Consider the following 25,343-nt stretch of genomic DNA (forward strand, 5'->3'; position numbering starts at 1 on the left):
GGGGCCGCGGGGCTCCCCCTGCTTGGTCCTGTCAGTTCAAGGGCCAGTGTCCAAGAAGGACAAATCAGGATGGAGGAAGGGTCAGGAAGCCTGAGTCCACTGTTGAGCCTGAGATCACCAGAATCTGATACAAGATTAAATAATCACTCTTTATTCAAAATAAATATGCCCTCTTACAGGGAAAATATGAAAGTAAGCTCTGTTCCCTGGCCTCTATGACAGAAACCACATTCAGAAAATGTTTACTTAAGAAAGATTTGTAGATTATTAAACTGAAACTAGGAATTTCAATGTACATTGCTTCTTTGGAAAATAAAGACTAAAGGAATAATGCAGGTTAAAAACGTCACAGGTTAGAAAACCAATTTTCCTTCTAAGGCTCATTTTAGCAAACCCTCTCTATGGTTAAGGTGAAGAGCTATGTCCCCTGAGAAAGGGCCCTCCCCAGTGCCCTCTTGCTCCTATGTCAGTGATCCTGTGAAGGGATTGGCACCTCCCCCCAGTCACCTCACCATGGGCCCCCTGCAGGCAAGAGCACAACCGCTGCTTGCTGCAGACCCCACTCAGTTCAGTTACGGCTCAGTTACGCTGCAATGCAAAATTTCCCTGGAGCCCCAGTACTCAAGTACCCCATTTCCAGTACATTCCAGATCCACAGTATGCTCAGAAAGGCAGAGCTGCCTCACCAAGCTTTCAGACAAGATTTCTGCCATATACCTGAGCATCCATGTGATGGGATTCACTGCTTTGAGGGCCTATGACCACAGTTCACATGCACTTTCATGCCGGTTAATTTCCAAATTCAACAGTCATACAAAATACATTGGGTCAGTAAAAACTGAGACGAAAAAGCCCCAAAGTCTTTTCAAGCCTCCTCCCTCCTTGCCCCAAACACAAAGACACACAAGGAAGAACTCTTTTCTTATAAATTCAAGTTCATCATCTGAGAGGTTGAAGCCTCCAGAGAGTCTTCTACTTCCGAGGCATGTTGACTGTATGCTTCCAGATGCTTTCTCCAAATTTCAACTAAAATAGGAAAACAGCGCAAGTGATGAGCAGACATGACAAGTCACAGAATTCCTCCATCAGAAACCATCAGCGTGGTGGAGCAAGTGACAGACGCTGCCAGTACAGCGCTCGCTTTGTTCAGGCTCGCTTTGTACAGCGCTCTCCAGCAGGCTCCACCTCGCTCCTCCCCTCCTGCTGGGCCAAGTACCCCAACAAGGCACGGCACCAATCATACCCTGTGGGAGCACACCTCAGTGACTAATGATCTTGAGAAACTCAGCCTCCCAAGGTGGGAGGAAGAAGTTCCCTTAAGGACCCCTCTGCTGAAGCCTGTCTGAAACAACTTCCAAAGTCGGATAATTAACATCCCACAGGCAATGGCCTGGACCACTGGCCCTACTGCTGTGGGTCTTGGGCGGGCCTTCCACACCCCACTGCAGACGGTCTTGTAGCACTGGTACCAAGCTGCTCTCCTAAGGACCCTGATTAAAGTTGACGAGCAACTTCCAGGACACTCACCCCGACACCAGACCATCCCCGAGCACTCACTGTAGTGCGGTTCTTCTTCTCCAGTGGTGGCGGAGGGGCCCTGACTGGGGGTGCTGGGAGGAGTCTGAGGCCTGGGCTCTCCGGACAGCTCCTGCTGCACGTTTTCTAGCATGGTCTTATAAGCCTGCCGGGCTGCCATCGTCAGCTCGACCATCTTATGGAACTGGTCCTTGAGCAAAGTGAAAGCACACAGGTGATGTCCACCGAATGCCCAGAGCTGCCCTGCACACTCTACAGCACCCTCCACAGGGGAGCAGGGGCAACATGGGCAGCGTGGCCTCTGTGCCTGTAGGTGGTTAGGATTCTGCTTGAAGAGTGGGCCAGGCTGACTTCGCAGGCCTGTGTGAGAGCCTCTATGTTGGCAGTAAGCCTTGAGCCAGAGACCACTGCTCCACTGAGAAGGTTCTGCCTCAGTGGTGGCTTCTTAGTGCCAACCTTCCAGGGGTTCAGGAGTATCCTGCAGGCAGGTACGTGGTCTACTCTTCCCCAACTTCCTCCCATGGGCAGGGACCAATGAGACTTGAGCCCCTTCTCACCTGGGCCCCGTCATAGCTGAAGATCCCCACAACGCTGACAGGAACTGCTTTGTTCAAACTGCGCCCTAGAGCCTTGCGGTTGAGAGCAAACACAAAGGGGATGTTCTGCTCACAGGCATAATCAATAATGGTGTGCAGAGTGTCATCCAGCCCACCTGGTGAGAGGACAAGGACATATCACATGCAGCATGGGGTTAATACTGAGTCTACAGACAGAAACACGCCCCACCTGACTTTACTCAGGTCAGTGTTCCCTGCTAAATTCCACGGAGAGGAAGAATCAGTTCTCCAAGAGTCGCCTCTGTGACATGATAATACACAGCTGGTATTGTGCTCAAGGGGAAAAGTGAGTATTAGCTAACATTACTACGTATTTCATGCCAGGCCACTGCTCAGTTGCTCACATGTGTTAGCTCTGCATTGTCCCCACTTGCTGAACCCTTGTTTGCAGATGGATAACCAGAGGTCCAGAAAGGAGAAGTTCCTTAACCCAGGGAACACCTCTGGTCAGACCCAGGATCTGGCTCCTGAGGGCTCACTGCCCCTACCACCTGGGCACACTTCCAAGTGAGGCAGAAAGGCGGAAGGAGCACTGCATGATGCATGTAGGCGACGCACCTGGCCACCTGCAGCTGACAGCCCCCGAGAAGCACTCCCAGCACAAGGGAAGTAGACAGCACACCTCTCTCTCTGCTCCAGTAGCGGCTGGTTAGAACGTACGATGGAATAGATGACTCCTTTCTCTTATATCAGTAATGAAATGACTGCAGTGAGCAGGAATAAATTATCAGTGAACATGAAAGATTACAGAATAATATGCTAAGTAAACAGTGTAGCCAAACAAAAAGGCATCGATGCTAGGTAAGATGATCTAAGATGATAAAATGTCAACTCTACATTAAGCAAAAACTTTAAAAGAGAATGACTTACTACAAATGGAATTTTCCCAATAAATTAAAAGTGAAGAAAAATAATATGGGAAAATGTGAGGTTGGTATCACCAGGTTCCAGATTTGCTACAAAACTCCAAAAACATAAATGAGGAGATGCTCATGGACAGAATAAAGGGTGCAGAAATCACCTAACAGATGAAAACTGAGTATGCGAGGAACAGCATTCACCATCAGTGGGGACAAGATCCTGGGGCAACTGGGTAGGCTCCTGGAAATATCCAGTTAAGACTCATCTTAGACTGAAATATAGTCTACCTAAACATGAAATCCCTGAAGGGGGCAAAAAACAAACAAAAAACTTCAGAGTGGGAAGGCTGAGAAATGAAATGAAACTTAGGTGCAAAAAAATTAAAAATTTAAAATATCAATATTTACAGCACCTCTACTTGGTCATAAAAAAGCATATATTAAAAAAGAGGAAATGAGGCCGGGTGCGGCGGTGCACGCCTGCAATCCCAGCAGCTCAGGAGGCTGAGACAAGAGGATCACAAGTTCAAAGCCAGCATCAGCAACAGCGAGGCTCTAAGCTCAGTGAGACTCTGTCTCTAAATAAAATACACAATAGGGCTGAATGCTGGGGATGTGGCTCAGTGGCTGAGTGCCCCTGAGTTAAATCCCTGGTATCACCTTCATCCAAGAAAAAAGAAAATGAGTAAAAAGAAGAACTCTCCAAAGACAAATGGGCAAAGAATATGAACTAATAATTCACAGAAATGCCACATTTTTAAGTGAGAAAATGCTGACCATCCCTCTTAAGAAAGATGCTAATAAAAACTCCTCCTTGAGACTGGTGTTGTTCAGTGAAAGGAAGCACACAGGCTGATGTGGGAGGGTGGCAGTGGCCCCTGGAATGTAGCAGGACATGCACTTTAGAGTTACACTGCCCTTTATGACAAGTATTGAACCTACAAGATACACAATTCTTCCCAACTCTTAGAAACGACAAAGGTTTACTACAATTATTTACACCTGTGAGAGTTTCACCTGCAATCTAACTAGATATTACTTATCTCATTTTTTCTTTTCTTTTTTATTTTTTTAATGAATTCAACCTTTATTTAATTTAATTATTTATTTTTATGTGGTGCTGAGGATCGAACCCAGGGCGTCACCAGTGCTAGGCAATTGCTTTACCACTGAGCCACAACCCCAGCCCCTGCTTATCTCATTTTTAAGAGGCGCTTCTCAAAGACACACCTCACCTCTGCATTGGGCTGGACTTGAATTCACTGTGAAGCCCATGGCCCACCCTTATGAACTCCACCCATCCTAGATGCGCCTGAGAACAGAGTGAGAGGAGGAAGCATACCAGTTCTGGTCGGGCTGGGTCAAGAGGGAGACGGCAGAGGTAGGGTGATGGCTGTGTTCCTGAGAAACACCACAATGAGGATCTTCTCAACTTACCAGGGAGACAGACAAGTCTCCTTCATGCCCCTCAGTGGAGGGTCTCCCTCTATCCAGTGTCTGGCCAGCCCTTGGGAGTCACCAATGGCATCTGGGCAGCGTACAGAAGAGACTTAACACTGCAGCCTGATCCTCTAAAGGCCTGCCTGTCGGGGTGGCCCTGGCTGGAGTGTGAACTTGGCTTTTGGGAGGGCCGTCCCTACCCTTAGCTGAAGCAACCTGTTCCTCTATGTGTGCGTTCAGCTCCACACCTGCTGCACCCTGCTTCTGCAATGTGGAACTTCAGAATGTGCCAGGCACAGGGTACCTGCGTGGCTGGGCACTGTGTCTGTACAGGCTTCCCTGGTAGACAGCAGTTCACACGCTGTCAAAGCTCACTGCCTGCCCCGTTCTCCCCACCACCACCTCTTGTCTTTTCCCACACTGCCACTGCTCTGCAGCCTCTGCCACAAATAAATAACAGCCATGAGCAGGACCGCACACGGGGGTGCGCCCCATGACCACTGAGCCTGGAGTGGTCCTCAGGATCCAACATAAGCAGCTAAGTCCAGACTATCTGCTCAACCTCAAAGCCACGGTTATGTATAAGAGATGAAAGCATGGTCACTCCAAGGCTAACTGGCTGTGGTCCCACCAGAGAGCACAGCGGAAGCAAGCATAACAATCCACCCTGATAAACAACTTCCACTTACGTTTAGAATTATTAGGTAAAATGTCTAATGAGCAAATACAGTGCACTGTAACACAGTCTGTAACACAGTTCAAGTTAATACTATTAATTTTTACCTTTAAAATGATATCTTAACCAACTAGCAAGTTTATAAGATACACAACAACCATGTTCTTTATGCTGCAAAGCAGAAAAATCCAGAAACTAATGATTGGACAAATACAGTTCAACTGTATAACAAATCCTCAACATGACAATCAAATAAAAACCCAGCCTCCCATCAGAGAAGAGGAAATGCTTCCAGGAAGGCAGTGGACTGTGGACCCAGGCCAGAAACAGCCACCTTTTTAAAGACACAAATCCACAAGATCTCTGAGAGACAAGAGCAGCAAGTTCTGAAAGCTAAAATGCAAAAGACAACTGAGCTAGCTGACTGCAGCCACAGTCTTGGACCCCAGGGTCTCCCAAAGCTCAGCAAAGGGCAACACACACAAGAGAGAGGCCCTAGGCAGGGCAAGCTGATCCTGGGAAGGAGGCGAGTGGGTGGCAGCCCCTTAGGGGCAGCCTCTGGTGAGGGAAGGCCATGCCTGCAGGTCCCCAGGGCCACACACCTCTGCTGGTGGGCATGAGTACTGGCTCACAGAGGGCAAGCCTAGAGTCCTGCCATCAGCTCAACAGGGAGACGAAGCTATCCCAAAGCACTTCCAACAGGACAGCCACCCAATCCGTACCAGAGGTTCTTCAAATGGGCTCTTCGGGGCAGGGGTGGCAGGGGCGGGGGCACAGGAGCTCCCCAAAAGCCCCAGCTCCTTGCTCAGACAGAAACTGAGTCTATGTGTTGCCAGCCTCCTGGGTGACTCTAAAGGAGTCTAACTTAGACTCCTTTCAGACAGATGACCAGGGGCCAGCAGACAGCTATGGAAAACCTCATCATGAGACTCAAACAGCAAAGAACGTGGAGGAAACGCAGATCCACACAGGCACGAATCGGGCATCACTGCAACCCTCAGGTCAACTGTGAGGCTACCGCACTGCAGAAACAAAAAGGAGTCTCAGGGGACAAGAACAACCCCCAGAAACGAAAAAATCTGCAGGAAGTTTAGAAAAGATAGTTGAAGAATCCTCATAGAAAATAAACAAAGAGTGAGATGAAAAGAGGTGGAGGACAAAGGACAGAGGCCAGTTCAGGAGGCAGGATGGACAGCTCCAGGGAGCTGAGCGAGTGAGGAGAGGACTCAGAGGAAAAACTCCCCCATGGCAGAGCCAAGGGTGCTGGGTGCTAGGTGCCAACTGCCCCGAATCCTAGAACCCCAGAGGGAAGGGAACAAAAAAAGACCACAGACAAAGGACTAAGAACCAGATTCTGGAGGGTGGTGTGTAGCCCAGTGGTGGAACACTTGCTAGCAAGCATGAGGCCCTGGTTTGATCCCAAGACCCTTAAAAACAATGACGACAACAAGAAAGAAAGCAGATTCTGGATTTCCAGCAGGATCTCCGACACGTGCCTCCCATGCACCCTTTCCTCATTGATCACCAGAGGACGTGTCCAGTCAAACAAGAGTGTACCCCAAAAGGGGTGGCAATAGGATTCTGTAAACAACGTATCCCAATAGGAGCAGGGTGGAAACAAAGGGCATCGCCTGCCCAGGTGACAGCTGACTGGTTGGCACGGAGAGCTGAAACAAGTACTCCTTCAGCAGTTGGGAAAGCAGACCACCCAGTGCATCGAACTCCCTGAGAAGCACACGGCCGTGAGGCAGCTGAGGCCCACTGAGGCGGTGGCTCTGCTTAATGTTAAGTATGTGTAAAATTAAGCAAGGACCCCAAAGTAACAGGCAGAAGCCACACTATGTATTAGGATGCTAGGGGATGAGAGTATAGGCCTTTCCTCTGTTAGGAAGCTGACAAAGCAAAGCAGTAGCTCACAAGACACTTTAGAGGTATGAAACAGCCCAAAATTTGGCCAAAGAGTATCTAGGAAAGAAGCCCACAGCTGCCTTCTCCTTAAACCAAACCGTGAGATAAGACCACCTTTTAAACTGTGCACACTGACAATGGTGACAAAAGAACAAAAACATGTGGCCTGACCCCTCCAAAGATCTGGAAAGGCATAGCCAGATGATAGGTCACTGAAGTCCTGTCATATTCTGCTCAGCAGTGACACAGGACCAAAACCGAGCCAAGAACAAGAAGCTGCTGCTAATTGGGCATGAGGATGAGGAGGTTCAGCTGCTGCTCCTGTCACTCTGGGGGCCTCAGACATGCCAGGACACCTCCAGGCTTCAGATATGAAACATTACAGGAAGAAGATCAGGGCTGAGCTCCAGGATCTAGACTGGCCCAAGTTGACGCTTACATGGCAGGGGAAAGGACTTCTGTGTTCAAAGATGGTCCTTCTTTCTCCCCAGCCCTAATGTGATGGAGAAGGGGTGTGTGTGAGCGGTGGCGCCCTGCACCCACCAGTTTTACTTCTTTTTTGCAGGTCTGGCAATCGAACTCAGGGCTTTGCACATGCTATGCAAATACTCTACTGCTCAATTACACCCCAGTCCAGTGCCAGTTGTTCTATTATTAAATGCAAGGACTGACAAGTTCTCTGGGGGCCATGATGGCACAAGCACCAGGCTAACATCAGACTTTACACACTGGAGTTCAGCATCACCTCACATACAATATCTGACCAGCAAAACACACCCTCCAGCCTAGGTCAAGTGGCAACTAGACAAACGCATAGCAATAATGAGTGAGCAGACGATCTGCGCACACACTGAACGTCCTGATATGGGCCGGTGAAAGCCCTCCACAGGCTGCCAGGCACAACAGCTCTGGGTGAGACCAGCATCCCTCCCCAGCTCCACAGGAGCAGCCTGCATCATAGAGGAACATCATCTTTCCCTGCTGCCAGAGAGGCCCAAGTCGGACAGCTGGAAGCCCACATACAGGACTACGAGACCCGCTGCCTCACGCTGTGGGCACTTAGTGAGAAAATCACTCACCTGAAAAACAAAGACAAGAATGAGCTGCCAAGGCCTGCAGGGGTGCAGCTTGGTCCACAACCAGGTGAGGCGCACAGGTGACTGCAAAGGCAGCGTACCGGGCACTACAGCAGACTCCCAGCCATGGAGGACAATAGGAGGCCCTTACCTTTCGACTGGATCTTCTCGCAGTTGGGAGAAATGATGATGCATTTCAACTTCCTGAGCTTTAGGTGTTTGAGGACCTCCCTCAGCCCCAACACGAGCCGGCGTTTGGTCTTAGCCTTGACTGGATCCTTCTGGTACATGCGGTCTTGAAATCGGACCAGCTCCTTTAGTAGGTCTGTGACACAAGCGTCCACTTCTTTACTGAGCATCTGGCTGCAGTAACTGAAAGGGACACAGGACACCATGAACTTGGCCCACTGGCTCCAAAACTGCGGCCCTCAGACTGTCCAACCCCAGGGAGAGGAGACACAGCAGACAGCCCAAGACAGGAACACTGGTAAGAGCCATGGGATTCTGGAAAGAGTGAGGCACCTCCCCCACTTCCAACTACAAGGAACAAAACACCTCTGGGTCCCGCCCTCCACCACAGCTTCCACAGGTCCCCCTCTTAGCTATCCCCCCACCTGGACTGACCAATCTGGAAAAGAAGTAAGATCGAGCAAAACAAGTTGCAAATATTCTGCCTCCTGAGAAACTATATGGAGAAACTCAACCATGAAAGGGGATCCAAACGCCATCATGGCCACCTCACTCCCCACCCCCCACCTCAAACCAGGACCAAGGCACCTCCTCCATTACTGCCAGCAGGAAAGCTGACAAAGGAAGCTGACAAAGCAAAGCAGTAGCTCACAACATACTTTAGAGGTATAGAAAGAAACAGCCCAAAATCTTGGGCTGTTTAACTGTGCACACTGACAATACTGACAAAAGAAGAGGAATCACAAATTCGAGGATTAGGCCATTCCCAAACACCTAGGTACCTGGCCACTTTCAACCACGAGGACTGAAGCACAGTGTGGCCCAACCACACAGATTTACGGTGCTGAGCATGGGAAGGGTAGGAGAAACCCAAGGCCCCCTCTCCTCGGGCCCCAGTGGGCCGGGGCTCACTCACTCCCTGAATCTCCGGCTGTGGATCTTGGGGACAGCGGCCAGGTCAGAGGCAGGCGGGCAGGCGTCCGTGTCCCTCTGGAGCTCTGTGTCAAGGCCCTCTTCTGACTTGCCCTCAACCGCAGGACTGGAGGAGACCGATTCTTCCATATCCTCTGGACCTTCATGGAGGAAAAAGTCACTGTCTCACTTCTATGGGGCCCTGTGCACACAGAGGGGCCTGTGTGCAGATGATGCCAGCCCGGATGGTCCTCCAGACGCAACCGGTGCTCACACACAGCGGCCACCCCCAATACTGTGAAGCAGTGCAGAGAGGGCAGCTGGTGCAGCCTCCGGGACAACAGAAAGCAGTGGAGGCAGGACGGGTGCCTCCTCCCAACCAGCTCACGCGTTTTCACTGAGACAATCTATACAGAAAAGTTACTATTTTAATAATCAATAAGTATGCAATTCATTACCCAAATTTATCTTTTAAATTAGGAATCCAATTGGAACAATCTGTATCAGGAAGTCTTAAAACCAGGGTTAGAGTTCTAAGTTTATGAAGTTTAACTGCCCGAGGCCATTCCTTTCTCAAACAATCCCCAAGAGCTGAATTCAGACATCTGCAGTATGAGTGCCTCAGGATGGGACAAGGCTCAGGGGGATTGTGCCTGCCTGGCCTGAGCCAGGATGAGGTTCCATCCCCAGCACCACAAACAAAATACCGGAGACCCTTAGCAGGGTGGTTCAAAAACAACTCACTGTCCCCAACTAGTTACTTACATAAATACCCAGACTGACTGCAAGTAAGGTAACAGATCTCAGGAAAGGAATTCAAGAACACACAACGCACCCTCTGGGGTGGCAAGCCCAGGAAGAAATGCCTATGGCTGTCAAGGACAGGAGCACCCACAGATCTCCTATGAGGGTGTAACTCGCAGGACCTGGAACACTGTGTGGCAGGAGCAGTGGGAGCAGTCTGGCTCCTGGAAACATCCGCAGAAGTGAAGCGAGAGCTCGTGTTATCCCAACAGTTCTCCCAGTGGTCCACAACGACCTTCCTTCTGAGCCGGGAAGGAACCTGCCTCAGGGCCCCTGCTCAGTGCCTCCTGAGTGCCTCGGTGGCCCGTTCATTCAACTGAATATATGATAATGATAATAATGAATAGCAGCTCCCTGTCACAAAACATCACCGACAGGAGGCATAGGAGAGCAGAACATGCCGGGCAGCTCCACCAGCGCCAAGTTCAAAGCTCCATCATATCTTGCTGCTGGTTCTGCCATTAGGACAGCAAGCTTTTGAGGAGACCTCTGACCTGAGGGCCTGGGGTGAGTCATCATTGGGCTCTGTTCCGTTTTGTCACCTGGGTGCTGTGTTCATTCTGAAAAGTCCTCGAGCTGTACGCTTGTGCTCTGTGCTTTCCTAAATGTGTAACTGAATGAAAATTTACTTTGAAATGCACACATTTTTATGGGCCCATGTCTCAAACACTGTTGGTAAGCAATGATGCAGTCAGTGTTTTACATTCTCATGACCATTTTGAGTTGAAGGAACACCCAGTGTCACACAGGTCACACTTAGGGAAGGGGGTGCTCATCACTGCCCCTCACAGATGCAGAACCAGAGGCCTTGGATGCCATTCCTATCCGTAGGGCTCACTCTCAATGAAAAGCTGGGAACTTGAAAACTTCTGAATCCCCGAGGCTCCACATCGACCTGCACACGGTTCTGTTCTCATGGCTGCTCCCAACTGAAGGGTTCTTTTAGGCACAAACACACAGAAATCGGTACCTGTGGGGTCGGCCTGGTCAGGGGCCTGGTCGTCAGCACCACTCTCTGCATCTGGTGTATCATCCCCGGCAGCAGCTGCATTTTCTTGGAGTCGCTGCTGCTTTCTCTCTTCCCGTTCTTTCAAAATAATCTTAAAAATCAAATGAAGGAATAAAGCATCTAAATATGTGTACCTAAAAGAGAACTCTTCTGCAACATCAACTCCAAGTTCATCTTGTTGAATGTGCCCAGTCAGGAGTCTGAAGTTGGGGGATCCTGCTCCCCAGTCCTCCCCTCCCCTACTATGGGAGCAGCACCCCTCCCCACACGGCTCTGAAGACAATTCTGAGCAGTCACCTCAACGTGCATGAGAACAGAGACCAGGACACACCACAGGGCCCTGCACCACCCTCCTAGTCGAAGGCCTGCACACAAGTGTTCAAGTCTCAGCTGTGAACATTGGACAAGTCATGTGGTGGCGGCCAAAGCAGAAGGTATGAGAGAAGACAATGTAACCCCCCCACACCCTTCTGGTTTTCCATCCACATCACTGCAAAGCGAAATTTAAAAAAAAAAAAAAAAATTTCCTTCCAGAGAGCTCGAATGATTTCTGCTTCAACATACTCCGTCATGTCACGCTGGGAGAGTGAAGGAGCATTTGTTAGAGAAGCATGAACACAACTCGACGCAACGCGTTTAAGTAACATAAACTTTCAAATCTAAGAATCCAAGCTGGAAGAAGCCAGTGCAAGTATGTGAAGCTGAATCCAGTGCCTTGTTTTGAAAGAAGCCCTCTACACACCTTCTTCAATGAGGTGGGCTTCTTAGCCTTGGGGACCTCCCTCTGCTTCCCTTTCTTCATCAGTGGGGCACTGGAGTCCAAAGGGTTGTGAGGTGTCTTCACCTGATTGAAGCGGCGGCCCCTTTCCCCTGAGGAGGCATCTTTGGAGAGGACAGGCACAGCTCCGACTGCAAACACAGGGCGACAAGTGCCTCACAGTTATCTCTCAGCAGCCCTACGAGGTTCTCAGACACATCGGAAGGAACCTCCTAGGCCACCTTCAGACTAACCTCACAACCTTTCTCATCTTTGTCAACCTCTTACATATTCTTTTCACGGGCAATATTCTCAATAAAATTATTTTTTGGACAGGATCCAAAACTGTACCATTAATTTGGGAAGACCTACCTTTTATTCATAAAATCAAATCTGCTGCTTCTCAATAAATTCTAACAAAATAATGTGTGGATCATCATTTTCGACTCAGAATATTTCTAGGTGGTTTGTGTTTACCGCTGCTACTGGGAATCAGTCCCCTCCACCATATTCCAGCTAGCACTGCCTTTGTAGAAGTTAGCTATTAATTTCTGTACATGTGTCCCTATCTGGCTATAGCTTTTTATTTTTTAGTTTTTTGGTACTACGGATTGAACCCAGGGCCTCGAGCGTCCTAGGATTGCATTCTACCACTGAGCCAGACCCCACCCACACGCCCTACCTCTACTTTTTAATTAGGAAAATTTCCAAACACATACCAAAGCAAAAAAGACAATAATGAACCCCAACATATCCATCATTCAGCTTCAACAACACCTATTTTTCTAAATGTACTTTTACCCACCCTCCTTTTATTTTAGCATATGTTTTTTGGTATATATTCAGTGTTTTGTCAATAAGGTATGCCCTTAAAAATCTCACCTGCACAATTCCCTGCTTCAGTGCAAATCGTTTTATTTGCACAAGTTGTCCAAGACGACTCTACCTGCCTTCCAGGCTGCTTCTCGCCTTAGCTACAGCACAGCTGCTTGCATCTGCAGAGCCTCATTCCTGCACAGTGTCTGAAACATACATGTGTCTGGCTCGGCCCCTGCTCACATCTGCTTGCTCACCTGGTACCCAATGCCACCACCAAGTTCAGCCCCTCACCTGAGCTCCTGAAAAATCTGCCACCAGGCCCTCCAGTTCTGCAGCCCCCACACACCACCACCAGGCAGCTCTACACAGAGCTCTACACAGTGGGCCCAGGAGAATCTGTTCCCATAGTAGCAAGGTCATCAACCATCCCTTCCCCGAAAGCAGTCAAGAAGTTGGACAAAACTGCTGAAAACCATCAGGTCAGCCCTCTGGAAAGAGACCAAAGCCTTAGGGCCAACCAAGCAGCGAGCAGCATTCACTCCTGAGATAACAGCCTTAGGCGGGAGCCTCAGTGTCTGAGAGTTCTTCCCAGGCTGCTTTGCTTTCTCCCTGTTCTCCAGCTCATCCATAGGTGGGAAGGCCCCGAACACCAGCAGCTGTACTCTGTCACTGCCCAAAAGGGCCTGTTGGACTGAGAACATGCTCATTCACAGTGGGCCACAGCAAGCAGGGGGATGGGAGTCAGCAAGGTTGGCTTGAGACTGCCATCTCCACAGGTAGGCAACGGACCAGAAGATCAGCTGGAGACTTAGAGGAGTTCCAAGAGGAGCCTCTGCCAAGGGACCAGTTCTCCACACATCTAGGCTGACCCCAGGGAGTGTGCATGGTGCAGGGGAAGAGCAAGTCCCAGCCACCTATGCATGCAGCCAATAGAGCCTGTACGCAGGCCTGGGGGGACTGAGCTGGCAGGCCTGAAAGATGGACCCGAGAGCTGAATGCACCCCGTCCACACACAACTGAAAGTGGATGCCTGTGACCCATTTCTGCTGGGGAGACACATTGGTGACATCCACGGACAGACAGACAAAAGATAAAACAAGAAAAAGTAACGGAGCAAAGATAGCAGCAATTATACTCTGTGAGGAAAGCAGACTGCAGATTCAGATCAGGCCAGTTACTTAAAAAGCAAAATAAGGTAGGCACGGTGGTGCAAATCTAGGGTCCCTGTGAATAGGAGGCTGAGTTCGGATGATCGCAAGTTTGAGACAGCTTCAGCAGCTTGGTGAGACTGTCTCAAAAATAAATAAATAAATAAATAAATAAATAAAAAGGGCTGGGGATATAGCTCAGTGGCAAAGTGCCCCTGAATTCAATCCTCAGAACAAAAAAGTAGAATAAAAAAAATAGCACCATCAAAATAGTACCATCACCCACTTTTAGAGGGAATAAACCAGAATCCAGAATTGCTACAATATATTAACTAAAATCTTCAGTATTCAACACAAAATTTTAAGACCATCAAAGAAACAAGAAACTGTAACCCATACTTTGGGGGAAAAAAAAGCAATTAAGAGTAACTATCTGAGTGCCCAAGATAGCAGACGGATACTTTTACGGCAACTATTAGAATAGAATTGAACAGAGATTTCAATAACTAGAAATTATACCAAGGGCTGGGGTTGCAGCCCAGTATTACAGCACTTGCCTAGCAATCGTGAGGCACTGGGTTCCATCCTCTGCACCATATAAAACTATAAATAAATAAAATAAAGTATAGTGTCCATCTACAAATAAAAATAAGAAATTATACCAAAAATAGCTCACGATTTGCAATGTAGAAAAATCAGTAAACTTGATGCCAGGTGCAGTAGTGCAGCCTGTAATTCCAGCTACTTGGGAGTCTAAGACAGGAGGATTACAAGTTTGAAGCCAGCGTGGGCAACTTGGAGACATCATATCAAAAAATAAAAAGAGCTAGAGATGTAACTCAGCAATAGAGTGCTTCTGGGTTCAACCCCCACTACCTCAAAAAAAAAAAAAAATCAGTAAACTTTAAGACCGGCAGGATTTGGGTTGACATGAGTGCAGCCAGCTTGAGTTGCAACTACCATGATAGCCCCAGACACCCTAGTTAGTCCTTCTTTTTGCAGGGGTGGGGACACTGGGGATCAAACCCAGGGGTGCTTTACCACTGAGCTACATCTCCAGCCTTTCTTATTTTTGAGACAGAGTCTCACTAAATTACCAAGGCTGGTCTCAAACTTGCAATCCTCCTATCTCAGCAGCCCAAGTTACTGGGATTACAGATATGTGCCACCGCACTCAGGCCCTAACTGGACTTTCCCACGGTTGTCCAGCATCTACAAACAAATCGAACAACCCACCCATTAGAGTTGTATGCGAAGCTTTACAACCAAACCCAGGTGCCAGAAATGTGCTTCATTCTTTGATAAACCAGGAACATTCCAGCTTGGAGGAAATCACCTTTATCCTAACCCATGTGTACACATCTCTTTCTGACCCAAATGATGGGAATCCACTTGTCTTGTTGCCACCCAGGACCACACTTCTGTCAGTAAATTCCCCAATAAACTGCACCGTTCAATCCTAGATCTGCCAGACTCTTTCTTTGGTCTTTGAATACGTGGGGTCAGTTCTCATACCTTGTGGCCAGCTGTTCTGGAATGAAGACAAATCAATGGAAATTATTCAATTAAAAAAAAATACAGAACAAGTCTTAAGGAAAAAAGGACAGAGCTGAGCGCTGTGCTGCACGCCTGTAATCCCAGCAGCTCAGAAGGCTGAGGCAGGAGGATTGTGAATTCCAAGCCAGCCTCAGCAACTTATTAGTGAGACACTAAGCAACTCTGTGAGACTCTGCCTCTAAATAAAATATAAAAAAGGTCTGGGGACATGGTTAAGTGCCCCTGGGTTCAATCCCACCCACTCCAAAAAAGGGGCAGAGACTCAGAGACCTGTGAAGCAATATGAAGCACACTGACATGAATACAACAGGCATACCAGAGGCAAGGAGAAAAATGACCCAAGATAAATAAATAAAAATTTCAAATAATCCCTGCACTAATAAGGTTTGATAAAAATACATATATATTAAGTATAGAGAGAGATCCATACCTACCCATGTCACAAATTGTTGAAAATCAAAACAGAAAAAAAAATATGGAATAAAAGAAAAATATATCACATATAATAGACTAAACTTCTCATTCACATCTAACTTCTCATTAGGAACAAGAGGCCAGAAGGTAGTGGAATGACATCCAAAGCCTTGAAAGAGAAAAACTCTCATTCAAGAACTACATATCTAGCAAAGTAAGCCTCCAAAAAATGAATTTTAAATAGAGAGATTTATAAACAGAGACTGGGAAAAATTACTGCAGTAGAATTTGTGTATACTACTAAAGAGAGCCCTTCAGAGAAAAAAATGGACATCAAACTGAGGAATAAAGAAGACCCAAAATCCCAGAAAACTGATTAATTTTCCTTCATTTCTTCTCTTAACTTCTTGTATAAAGTAATAATTAAACACTATTGTTTGATTTCTAACACTTTCATAACATCCATAAACAGCAGCAGCACAAAACGGGAGTGAGAAAGGGAAGATGCACTGAAGTAAAATGTTTCCCATCTATAAAGTAGCACGTATCATATCCCTAGAGCAACCAATAGGAAAAAAATTTAAAGTAAAAAGGAAATCAACAAAGGAATCAAAATGGCACTCTAAAAATATTTAACACAAAAGACATTAAAGGGGAAGAAACAAATGACATGAAAAAAATGCCAGCAAAACGTATTAATGTGATAAGTACATTAAATGTGAATAAACCACACCACCCAAATGCAGACTAGACTGAAAAAAGAAGGACTGATCATCTGCTGTCTATGAGTCACTTGCCTTAGACCTAACAACTGTCTGTTAGGTTACTGGGGCTCACTCTGGTACACACACCCCCTCCCTTCCATGAACTGGCCAACCAAGTGGAAGGCCCAATGGGGCTCAGGAAAGATAAAACTCCAGGAAGGCTTTCGAGGTGAGGTGTTTTCTAGATCTCACCCTACACAGGGAGGTGGCGCTTAGCACTAGCTCAACTAACAATAAAAAAGAATCTGAATTCCATTTTGCTAATTTTTACTTTTCTTGTAAGGATGTCTCCATTAGAGACCTCAAAGGAGAAGGCGATGGGCAGGTTAGGATTTGGGTCCCCCTGGGATTTCTGGTCTAACTATTATTGCCATGCTACCAAAATCCCAGACTCACAATCTCATCACGCAAACTATTTAAAAATCTGTTCTGAGGGCTCCCATTCTTTACTAAGTCCTTATTTCATGCACAACTCCCCCTGAAAGGTCCAACTTAAGTCGAAAAGAGTTGGCTGCTACTTCCTCAAAGACAGACCCACCCTTTTCTTATTTTCATCCTCCTCTAGAGGTGTGGAACCTTGGTCAAAAGGAATTCTCAGGCATTAGATGTACTGACTCCATCTTACATTGTTAGCACAGCTTTATGACCTCCAGAACATATCTGCCAGACAGAAGACCACCTGGCACTGCCATGTCCCACTCCAGACCCTGGCCCCTGGGAGCTGACCTACTGGGCTGCTTTGAGAGGACTGTGTGTCTCTACTGTTAATGGTAGTTGTACAGTGTCAGTACACAGGAACACCATGAGAAAACAGGCAAACACAAACAGGCCCTGGAAAACACAATATTTGAATGTATAAAACCAGTCTCAGCTTTGGACTTAGGATAAAATCCTAGCTCCAGAGGAGATCTTGAACATCGCTGGCTTTCCCCTCTACCCACCGCTACTTATGATTCAATACTCCCAGCAACTGAGCCATAGTCACAAGTGTGGCCACAAGCCCTCCTCAATGTTCAACTACTCAACACCAAATACTCTGGGAGATTTACCATGAACACCATTTAACAAGACACTTCCCTGTCAGCTCCCCAGGAAGCTATATGTTCTATAGAATCAGAGTGTGGAAGAACACTTTCCAGACTTTTCTAAGGGTGAGATAGGCTACTCAAAACACCTGCTCTGGAAAACATTTAGGCTAAAACAATTTCTACTGTAATCCATGGGAGAAGCCCAAAGAGAGTTACTGAGGAAAAGCTGCCTATGCCCACAGGTAACCAGCAGATGAAAATCAACTTTCACCAAAGCACTTGGGTTGGTCTGAAAACACTGATGCCCAGTAACAGCCTTCCTGGCCTTTACCAAAGTGAAGTGGAGCTGAGAGGGGGTGACAGGCTCCAGTTTTGGTGTAAGAATTACCCAAACATACAATGCATGAAATCTTGATATAAATAAAATTACTAAAATCAATGAGATAATCAAGAAAATTTAAATACAAACTGAATTCTAGATTGTGACATAACAGGAAATATACACTTGGTCTTTGCTCACATTACCAGGCACAGAGCTCTTAAAACCCTTGGAATCACCACAGTGTTACCTTACTTCACAGTAATGCAACCACTAGTGGCTCTCCCCCTCCCATATTTCTTACTGGTATCCTGTAATTACACAGAATGGTGGAATCCGTTGTTACATATTTATACATGCACACAATGTAACAATGTAATTCGGTCACTACTGTTCCCTGGGGAGTCCTGAATAGCCTAAGGATGGGGCTGGTTACCAGTGAACCAATTAAGTGACAGAGTTGGAATTTTCAATCCCAACTGGACTTCTGGAAAAGCGAGAAGGGCTGAAGGTTGAGTTATCATTGATGGCCAATGATTTAGTTAATCCATGACCACATAATAGAACCCCCATAAAAACCTCAAAACAGGTTTTGGGGAGCTTCCAAGGCAGTGAACATGTGGAGGTACTTGCAGGACAGCTGCCTGAAGAGGGGACAGGAGTGCCACATCTCGCCCCACCAGCTGTTCCTGAGTCGTATCCTGTATAATAAATCAACATGCTAGGGAACTGATTTTCAGAGTTCTGTGAACTGTTGTAGAAAATTATTAAACCTGAAGAGGGAGTCCTTAGGAACCCCAAATTTCAGCTGGTCAGTCATAATTAGGTGACAGCCTGGAGGATGGCTGCCCTCTAAGTTGGGGCAGTCTGGCAGAACCAAGCCCACATACTCTGCAGTTTAATTCAGAGAAATCAGTGTCAACCTTGAATGAAACCTTGGGACAGCCTGTGGCTATGTCCTGAAAAAGTGAAATGCTGTGATCCCAAGTTCAAGGTCAGACTGGGGAACAAAGTCCTTGACTCTAAACATGAAAAGGGCTAGGCATCCCTGGGTTCAATCCCCAATACCAAAAGAAAAGAAAGAAAATGAATGGATTTTAATGTAGAAGTTGAGTATCCCTTATCCAAAATGCTTGGGACCAGAAATGTTTCAAATTTCAGAGTTTTTCAGATTTTGAAATATTTGCACAGACTTTACCCACATTGTTACATGGAGTAACAGCAAAACAGCTTAGTTTAAAAAAAAAAAAATCAATAAGAGATGCAGATTGTGGTATTTATGGGTGAAATGACATGCTACCTATAATTTGCTTTAAAATATTTAAGGAAAAAAAGTAGCATTACAGATGAGACAAGACTGACCAAGGTTAATTTTGGAGCTGGGTAACGGGCACCTGGTGGGAGGGTACATTATATTTCCTCTACATTTGGTGGTTCAGAATTTTCCATAATAAAAAAGTGAAAACCAGCTTGGTGTGGTAGCACACATGTAATCCCAGGATCACAAGTTCAAGGCCAGCCTGGGCAACTTAGTGACCCTATCTGAAAATTAAAATTTTTTATTTTCTATTGTTTTATTTTATTTTTGGTACTGGGGCGCTGTATCACTGAGCTACATCTCCAGCCCTTTTTGAGACAGGATCTCCCTAAGTTACTTAGGGCTAAGTTGCTGATGCTGGCCTTGAACCTGTGATCCTCTTGCTTCAGCCTCCCAAGTCACTGAGATTACAGGTAAGTGCCACAATACCCAGCAAAATAAACTTTCTTTAAAGGGGTTAGGTATGTAGCTCAGTGATACAGCACTTGTCTAGCATGTGTGAGTCCCTTGGTTCAATCCCTAGTACAGTGCATGCAGGTAAACACAAGCAAAGTGGAAACAAAGACCAGACGAAACATTCCGTTTGTGCACTTGTTAAAATGCCTACTGCCTGATTCCATTCCAAGTGTTCTAATGAGTAGGTCTTAGGTATGCCTGGCACCTGTATTTTCTGCTGTACCCAGGTAGTGCCTCTGCAGGCAATCCTCAGAACACAGGATACAAAAGAGAGACTGGTTTTCAACATACATTGTCTACTGGTACCTAAGGTACTGCAGTTTGGCCAGCTTCATCTGCATCCACATGTTTTAAGGTTGTATTCTAGGATTTCACTAAAAGCCACTAGAAAGTACTATTATACTTAGCTCACTGATCCTTTTTTTTTTTTTAGTTAATTTTTTTCTATGGTGTGAGGTATGGGTCTGACTATTCTTTAGCACCTGGAAATCCACTGTCCCAACATCATTTCTGAAGAGACTGTTCTTCGTTTTTTTAATGGACTTGGCAGCTTTGTCAAAAAATCAATTAATCACTAAGTGCAGTGGCATATGCCTAATCCCAGCAACTCAGGAGGCTAAGGCTGGGGGATCCAAGTTCAAGGCCAGTCTCAGGAACTTAGTAAGGCCCTAAGCAACTTAGTGAGAACCTGCCTCAAAATAAAAAGTAAAAAGGGCTGGGGATTTAGCTCAGTGATAAGAGTGTCCCTGGGTTCAACCCCCAATTAAAAAAATAAATAAATTGGCCATAGGCTTATTTTTGCATTCTCAATTCTATTCCATTGGTCTATATTTATTCTAGTACCATACTGTTGTGATTATATATAAGTATCTTTTGATTACAAGAGAAAATATTTACAAAAATAAATATCTCAAAAGGACCTTGACCCCGTGCAGAGGTGAGAAGTCTCCTACCTGAGAACACAATGGGTCTGGAGGACTGCTTGGCATGCTGGGCATGCTGCTTCTTCTCCAGAGCTGCCAGCATGCCTCCCAGGTCCAACTGCACTGGAATCTGGCTCTTCTTTCCACTATTTTTAAAATTATTCTGGAAAGTTCAAAAGTCGTAAGTTATACTACTATATTTCACACAACAAGCTTTTCATTTCACAAAAAAAAAATCTCATGTAACTAAAGATTAAATGAACAGACTTAGAAACTAGCACTTTATTTATTTATTTTTTAGGAAGTCCTGGGAATTGAACCTAGGGGGCGCTCTTCTACTGTGCTCTATCCCCAGCCCTTTTATCTGCAGACAGGGTCTTGCTAAATTGCACTGGCCTTCTTCAACTTGCCACCTTCCTGCCTCAGCTTCCCAATGGCAGGGATCACAGTCACACATCACTGCTCCCAGCTATAAAAGTCTTAAAATTTTTAAAAACCAAGTAAATACTAAATGTATGCCCAAAATTTGACATATTCTAAACATATACCATTTTTGTAATGGTAGTGAGTTGTATCTTGAGAAAGCATTAAAAAGCCATACCCCTCCCTGCAAAACAAGCTCTGCAAGAAAGTCCCCTGACCCTCCCTCAGGGACTGCGTCCTCTGCTCCAGCACCTCCCCTACTCTCCTACAAATTATTCTCCTACCGGAACCAACAACCTACTGGCTGGGGGCTCCCAATAGGAAAGAGCACCCCATTCAACAAAGGCAGGCAAGGAGACGGGCTCCAGGGACAGAGGACAGCAAACGGCATCACACAAACTCCAAGTTAATTCACACAAGACTGTAAATTAACACATGACTTAAAATGTCTTTTTTAAATAAATGTAAAACTATTTCCAGACAATCTCTTTAAAAGATAAAACAATAAATGTGTTGAAATTTAAATGCCCCAAAGTATGAAAGTTCACTTAAATAATGAGTCACAACTCCTTCCCAAATCTACAGGCAGGGAGGGGGCTGGGGTATGAGGAGATTCACTTCCCCCTTGGCTTGTACTGACTTAGAAATTTTGGTGCACCTCTTATTTTTCTTTGTCACACACCCTGCCTTGGCAAAGAATTCTGTTTCCTGAATAAACTAAGCCAACTCTTTTTTCTTCAAAGTTTCATAAGGCAGTTTATTAGTTTGCTTCTCCCTCCTTTCTCTCATAGCAACTGCAGTTACAATAGACTTTATTACAAAAGGGACAAAACATTTCAGCTTAGGAGCAATTCTGTTTCAACACATGGGATACAGTTCCCCCAGGAGAAACAAATCAAAACAAAACCACCTGTCTTAGTACACAAAGATATTTAGAGAGATTTTCCAAGAGTTTAGTTTAGCCAGAAACGTTAGGCCTAAAGCAACTATGGTTTCAATCTAAAAATTACCTGTGGCTGCTGTTTAGATTGAAATTTCGGTGACTCTACTCTGTCTCTTCTTTCAGATGCAACTGCCAGATTGGGAAACTCCTCGGCATCCTAAGTAAACCACACACCCCTTTAGCTCTTCATTCATCAGGAGAATGCAAATATGCCAAGTACAATTTTTCCTTGCTTATATTTTTTTCTTTAGTAAGATTCCACAAAAGTTTTTAAAGGTGATACAAAACAGCCCCAAACTACTAATATAAGAGCTTCTGTTTTATTTAACTTTTAGAGCAAATTTCAAGACCACATTCTAATAACCCTGTCCCAGAAAGAGAATAACATCAAGAATTTAAGGAATTGACCTTGAACCCAACCCTGGACTGAGAGTAATTAAGAACCTGTTCTTTACTGTTTTTTTGTTTTGTTTTGTTTTGGCACCAGGGATTGAACTGAGGGACACTCGACCACTGAGCCACATCCCCAGCACCATTTTTTGTATTTTATTTGTACTGGGTCTCACTGAGTTGCTTAGTGCCTTGCTTTTGCTGAGGCTGGCTTGGAACTTGCAATCCTGCAGCCTCAGCCTCCTGAGCCTCTGGAATTATAGTTGTGCGCTACTGTGCCAGGCTAAGAACTTGTTCTTTAAAAGAACATGTTTTTCATTAGAGAAACTATCAAATCTAGATTTAGCAGATTTACGTATTCTTGAATTTGTGCTGAACCAGCCTAGTACATGGAAACAAAGGCACCAAGCCTGCTGAGAAACTATTTTAAATTGTTTGAAATACATCTTAGGTAATTTTTTCAAAATTTTAGGGGCCTTTGAAATAGTTATGTGGGAAACATGAGGCAGAATTGGGAACTGCTCATTGGTCCAGCCAAAATGCACTGCCATAGCAGGTGGTCTTCAAACACATAACTGCTATTCTCAAATGGATGTTCCCAGAGCCTTGGGAACCAAGGTTTGTGGGAATGTCCTGGGCTTGACCCTAAGTGGGACACCCGGGCAGCACTTCTGCAAGACACCTGTGTCTGCACAGCAGCCAGGATGCTGCAGTCTGGTAGAGCAGTAGGAGGCAGACAACCCAGCCCCCAAGAAACAGCCAGACCCAGGCTGGCCCCTTTTTCATTAGAGTATCCTGTAATAACAATGAGCGGTTCTGGAAACTCATGGAATTCTCATAATATCAGGGCCCACAATAAATCTACAATATTCCAAATATCTCTTCATAGTAAAGCATTTACAAGATTTCTGGATAGAAAAGGAGACCCTACAAAAGTTGGCATTCTAAAGCAAGGAAAACAATAGAAAGAGAACTGAGGGGATGTATTAGTGACATGGCACACCAACTGTTCCATCTGATACAAGGAGCTCTATTTCCTTAGACCATTCATTCACTCAAATGTTCACTGAGTGCCCACCATGAGACAGCTGGCGAGCCCAAAGGAATATGTGGAGACAATGAGTGATGACTATTCTCTTTAGCACTAGGAAAAGGATCATTAAAGAAAACATTAAAGATGCTCCCTTAGGAAACCAGTAATGACCCCATGTGTCTATTAACAAAGACCCATTTAATATATCACACAAAGTAAATAATAAACATAAATGTACTTCAATCCTTGGTGGTTCTTGAACTGTCAGGATTTCATATTTTGATTTAGACTTTTCTTTCTTTTTCTTATTCTTCCTTGAGGCTTCATTTTGTTCAAGGTCACCACCTTGTGATGCTTTGGACTAGAACAAAAACAATGCAAAAGTTGTGGGTTTTTAGGGGATCCAATAGAATCTTTAACACCAAACATCAGAACTAAATTAAGATATCAAGTTGTATAAGCCCATGTCAACTGTACTCGAATTGATAAGGAATTCTATCCTTATCCCGTTTTTGAAAGAATCAGCATTTGGTAGATTAATTATGAAAGAAATAAAATCTGGTAAAATAATTATAAAGCCAAATTCTTTCTGAAAACCCTGTGGATTTGAACATGACCTAGTTTCCATCTTGAGGAGATCAAGTTATCGGTATTCCTACTAATATCAACCTGAGCTCATTCAGACATCTATTCTATCAGCAAGGCCTGGGATTCCTAATCTGATCTGCCTGAGCGTCACAATCATGACTGACCCTTCCATCAGGCAAAAGCCTCACCCAACATGGACACGCTGAACTGACTCCCCCAGTCCCCCAGTCCTTGTTCCATCTTCAATCAGGGCAGGTGTGCTCTGGCCTCAAGGCCTTTGCACTTAACATTTAGATCTGGTGAGGCTACATCTACCTCCTTTAGTTTGGTAAAAATCACCCCATCTCTACCTATCCCCTCCCTCTGTGTCCTCTGACCTTGCTTAGTTTTCCCTTGAGACCACTACCCACTCTCTGACATGCCATCTGCCTACATACTGCCAAGCCTCTCTCTCCATCAGAATGATCCACAAGGCAGAGACTTCTTATATTTTGGGTCCTGTTCTATCCCAGAGGGAATTCACCCTTCAGGAGTAAAACGGCCAGCAGCTATTAAAAATGAGCTTTTCAGTCTAGTGGGCACAGTTGTACAGGTCTTAAATCCAAGATACTTGGGAGGCTGAGGCAGGAGGATGGGAAGTTCAAGGCCAGCCTGGGAAACATAGTTAGAGCTGGTCTCAAAATAAAATTTTAAAAACGGCTAGGGATATAGCTCAGTGGTGGAGCACCCCTGGGTTCAATCCCAGTACTATGAAATAAAGAAAGAAAATGAGCTTTTCCACTGACCAAGAGGGGTTGTTTTCAGTATTTTATCAAGTAAAAAAGACAAATTTCAAGGGAAATGTGTACAATGTGATTGTATTTTGTCAAAAAAAATGGCTGGGGTATAGCTCAATGGTAGATCTCCCCCTCCCCTCCAAAAAAGAAAATGAAGAACCCAAAACAAGAGAAATCCCTCTCAATTTGTTTAATGTTTTGCAAGCAGAGGCAGGAAGTATCGTGGATTACTAACGTGGGATTCTGTAAGAGGTGAGAATAGAGGTGTGGGAGTGGGCAATCAGCACGCACAAGGACCTGGATCCAATCCTTAGCACCAAATTTAAATGTAAAGAGGTATGAGAAAGAAGATCTTTTACATCACTAGATCTTTACAGTGCTACATTTATATTTTCTGTAATAAAATGTCACAGTACAGAAAGTTTCAGAAGAAAACTGCAAAGCCATCTGGGTTATAAGATTATAGGAAATGTTAATTTTCTTATTTTTACTCTAGAACCTTTCTGAAATAAACTTCTCTTATAACTAAGAAAATATTTTTAAAGAAAGATTCTAGAAAAATAAAACAAGAGCTGTTAACTCAGAATGTTAAGTGCACAGTAGGAAAACTGGCCTGCACAGCCACCTAGAAGCTGCAGCCCAGAAATAGACAGTGGGCTG

At 45.4% G+C, this 25,343-nt stretch overlaps 1 protein-coding gene across 5 annotated transcripts in view; it reads right to left on the bottom strand.

Annotated features, from left to right (window-relative positions):
* Positions 1-130: 130 nt before the first annotated feature.
* Secisbp2 (SECIS binding protein 2) overlaps positions 131-25,343 on the bottom strand; it is a 37,095-nt gene continuing 11,882 nt past the window's right edge. For 4 of the 5 annotated variants that reach the window (XM_015503950.2, XM_015503949.2, XM_015503948.2 and 1 more), the window contains 10 exons: positions 23,558-23,680; positions 21,964-22,053; positions 20,561-20,693; positions 11,770-11,936; positions 10,989-11,118; positions 9,219-9,375; positions 8,265-8,485; positions 2,094-2,248; positions 1,558-1,726; positions 131-1,026 (listed from right to left, as the gene is read on the bottom strand). In XM_015503950.2, the coding sequence (XP_015359436.1) occupies positions 923-1,026; positions 1,558-1,726; positions 2,094-2,248; positions 8,265-8,485; positions 9,219-9,375; positions 10,989-11,118; positions 11,770-11,936; positions 20,561-20,693; positions 21,964-22,053; positions 23,558-23,680 (1,449 nt within the window). In that variant the 3' untranslated portion in view covers positions 131-922. Of the gene's footprint in view, positions 1,027-1,557; positions 1,727-2,093; positions 2,249-2,711; positions 2,858-8,264; positions 8,486-9,218; positions 9,376-10,988; positions 11,119-11,769; positions 11,937-20,560; positions 20,694-21,963; positions 22,054-23,557; positions 23,681-25,343 lie in introns of those variants that run through there. The other variant, XR_007346469.1, reaches the window with a different exon arrangement.

This window comes from Marmota marmota, unplaced genomic scaffold (genome assembly GCF_001458135.2).
Source record: "Marmota marmota marmota unplaced genomic scaffold, marMar, whole genome shotgun sequence".
In the NCBI taxonomy this organism is placed as follows: domain Eukaryota; kingdom Metazoa; phylum Chordata; class Mammalia; order Rodentia; family Sciuridae; genus Marmota; species Marmota marmota.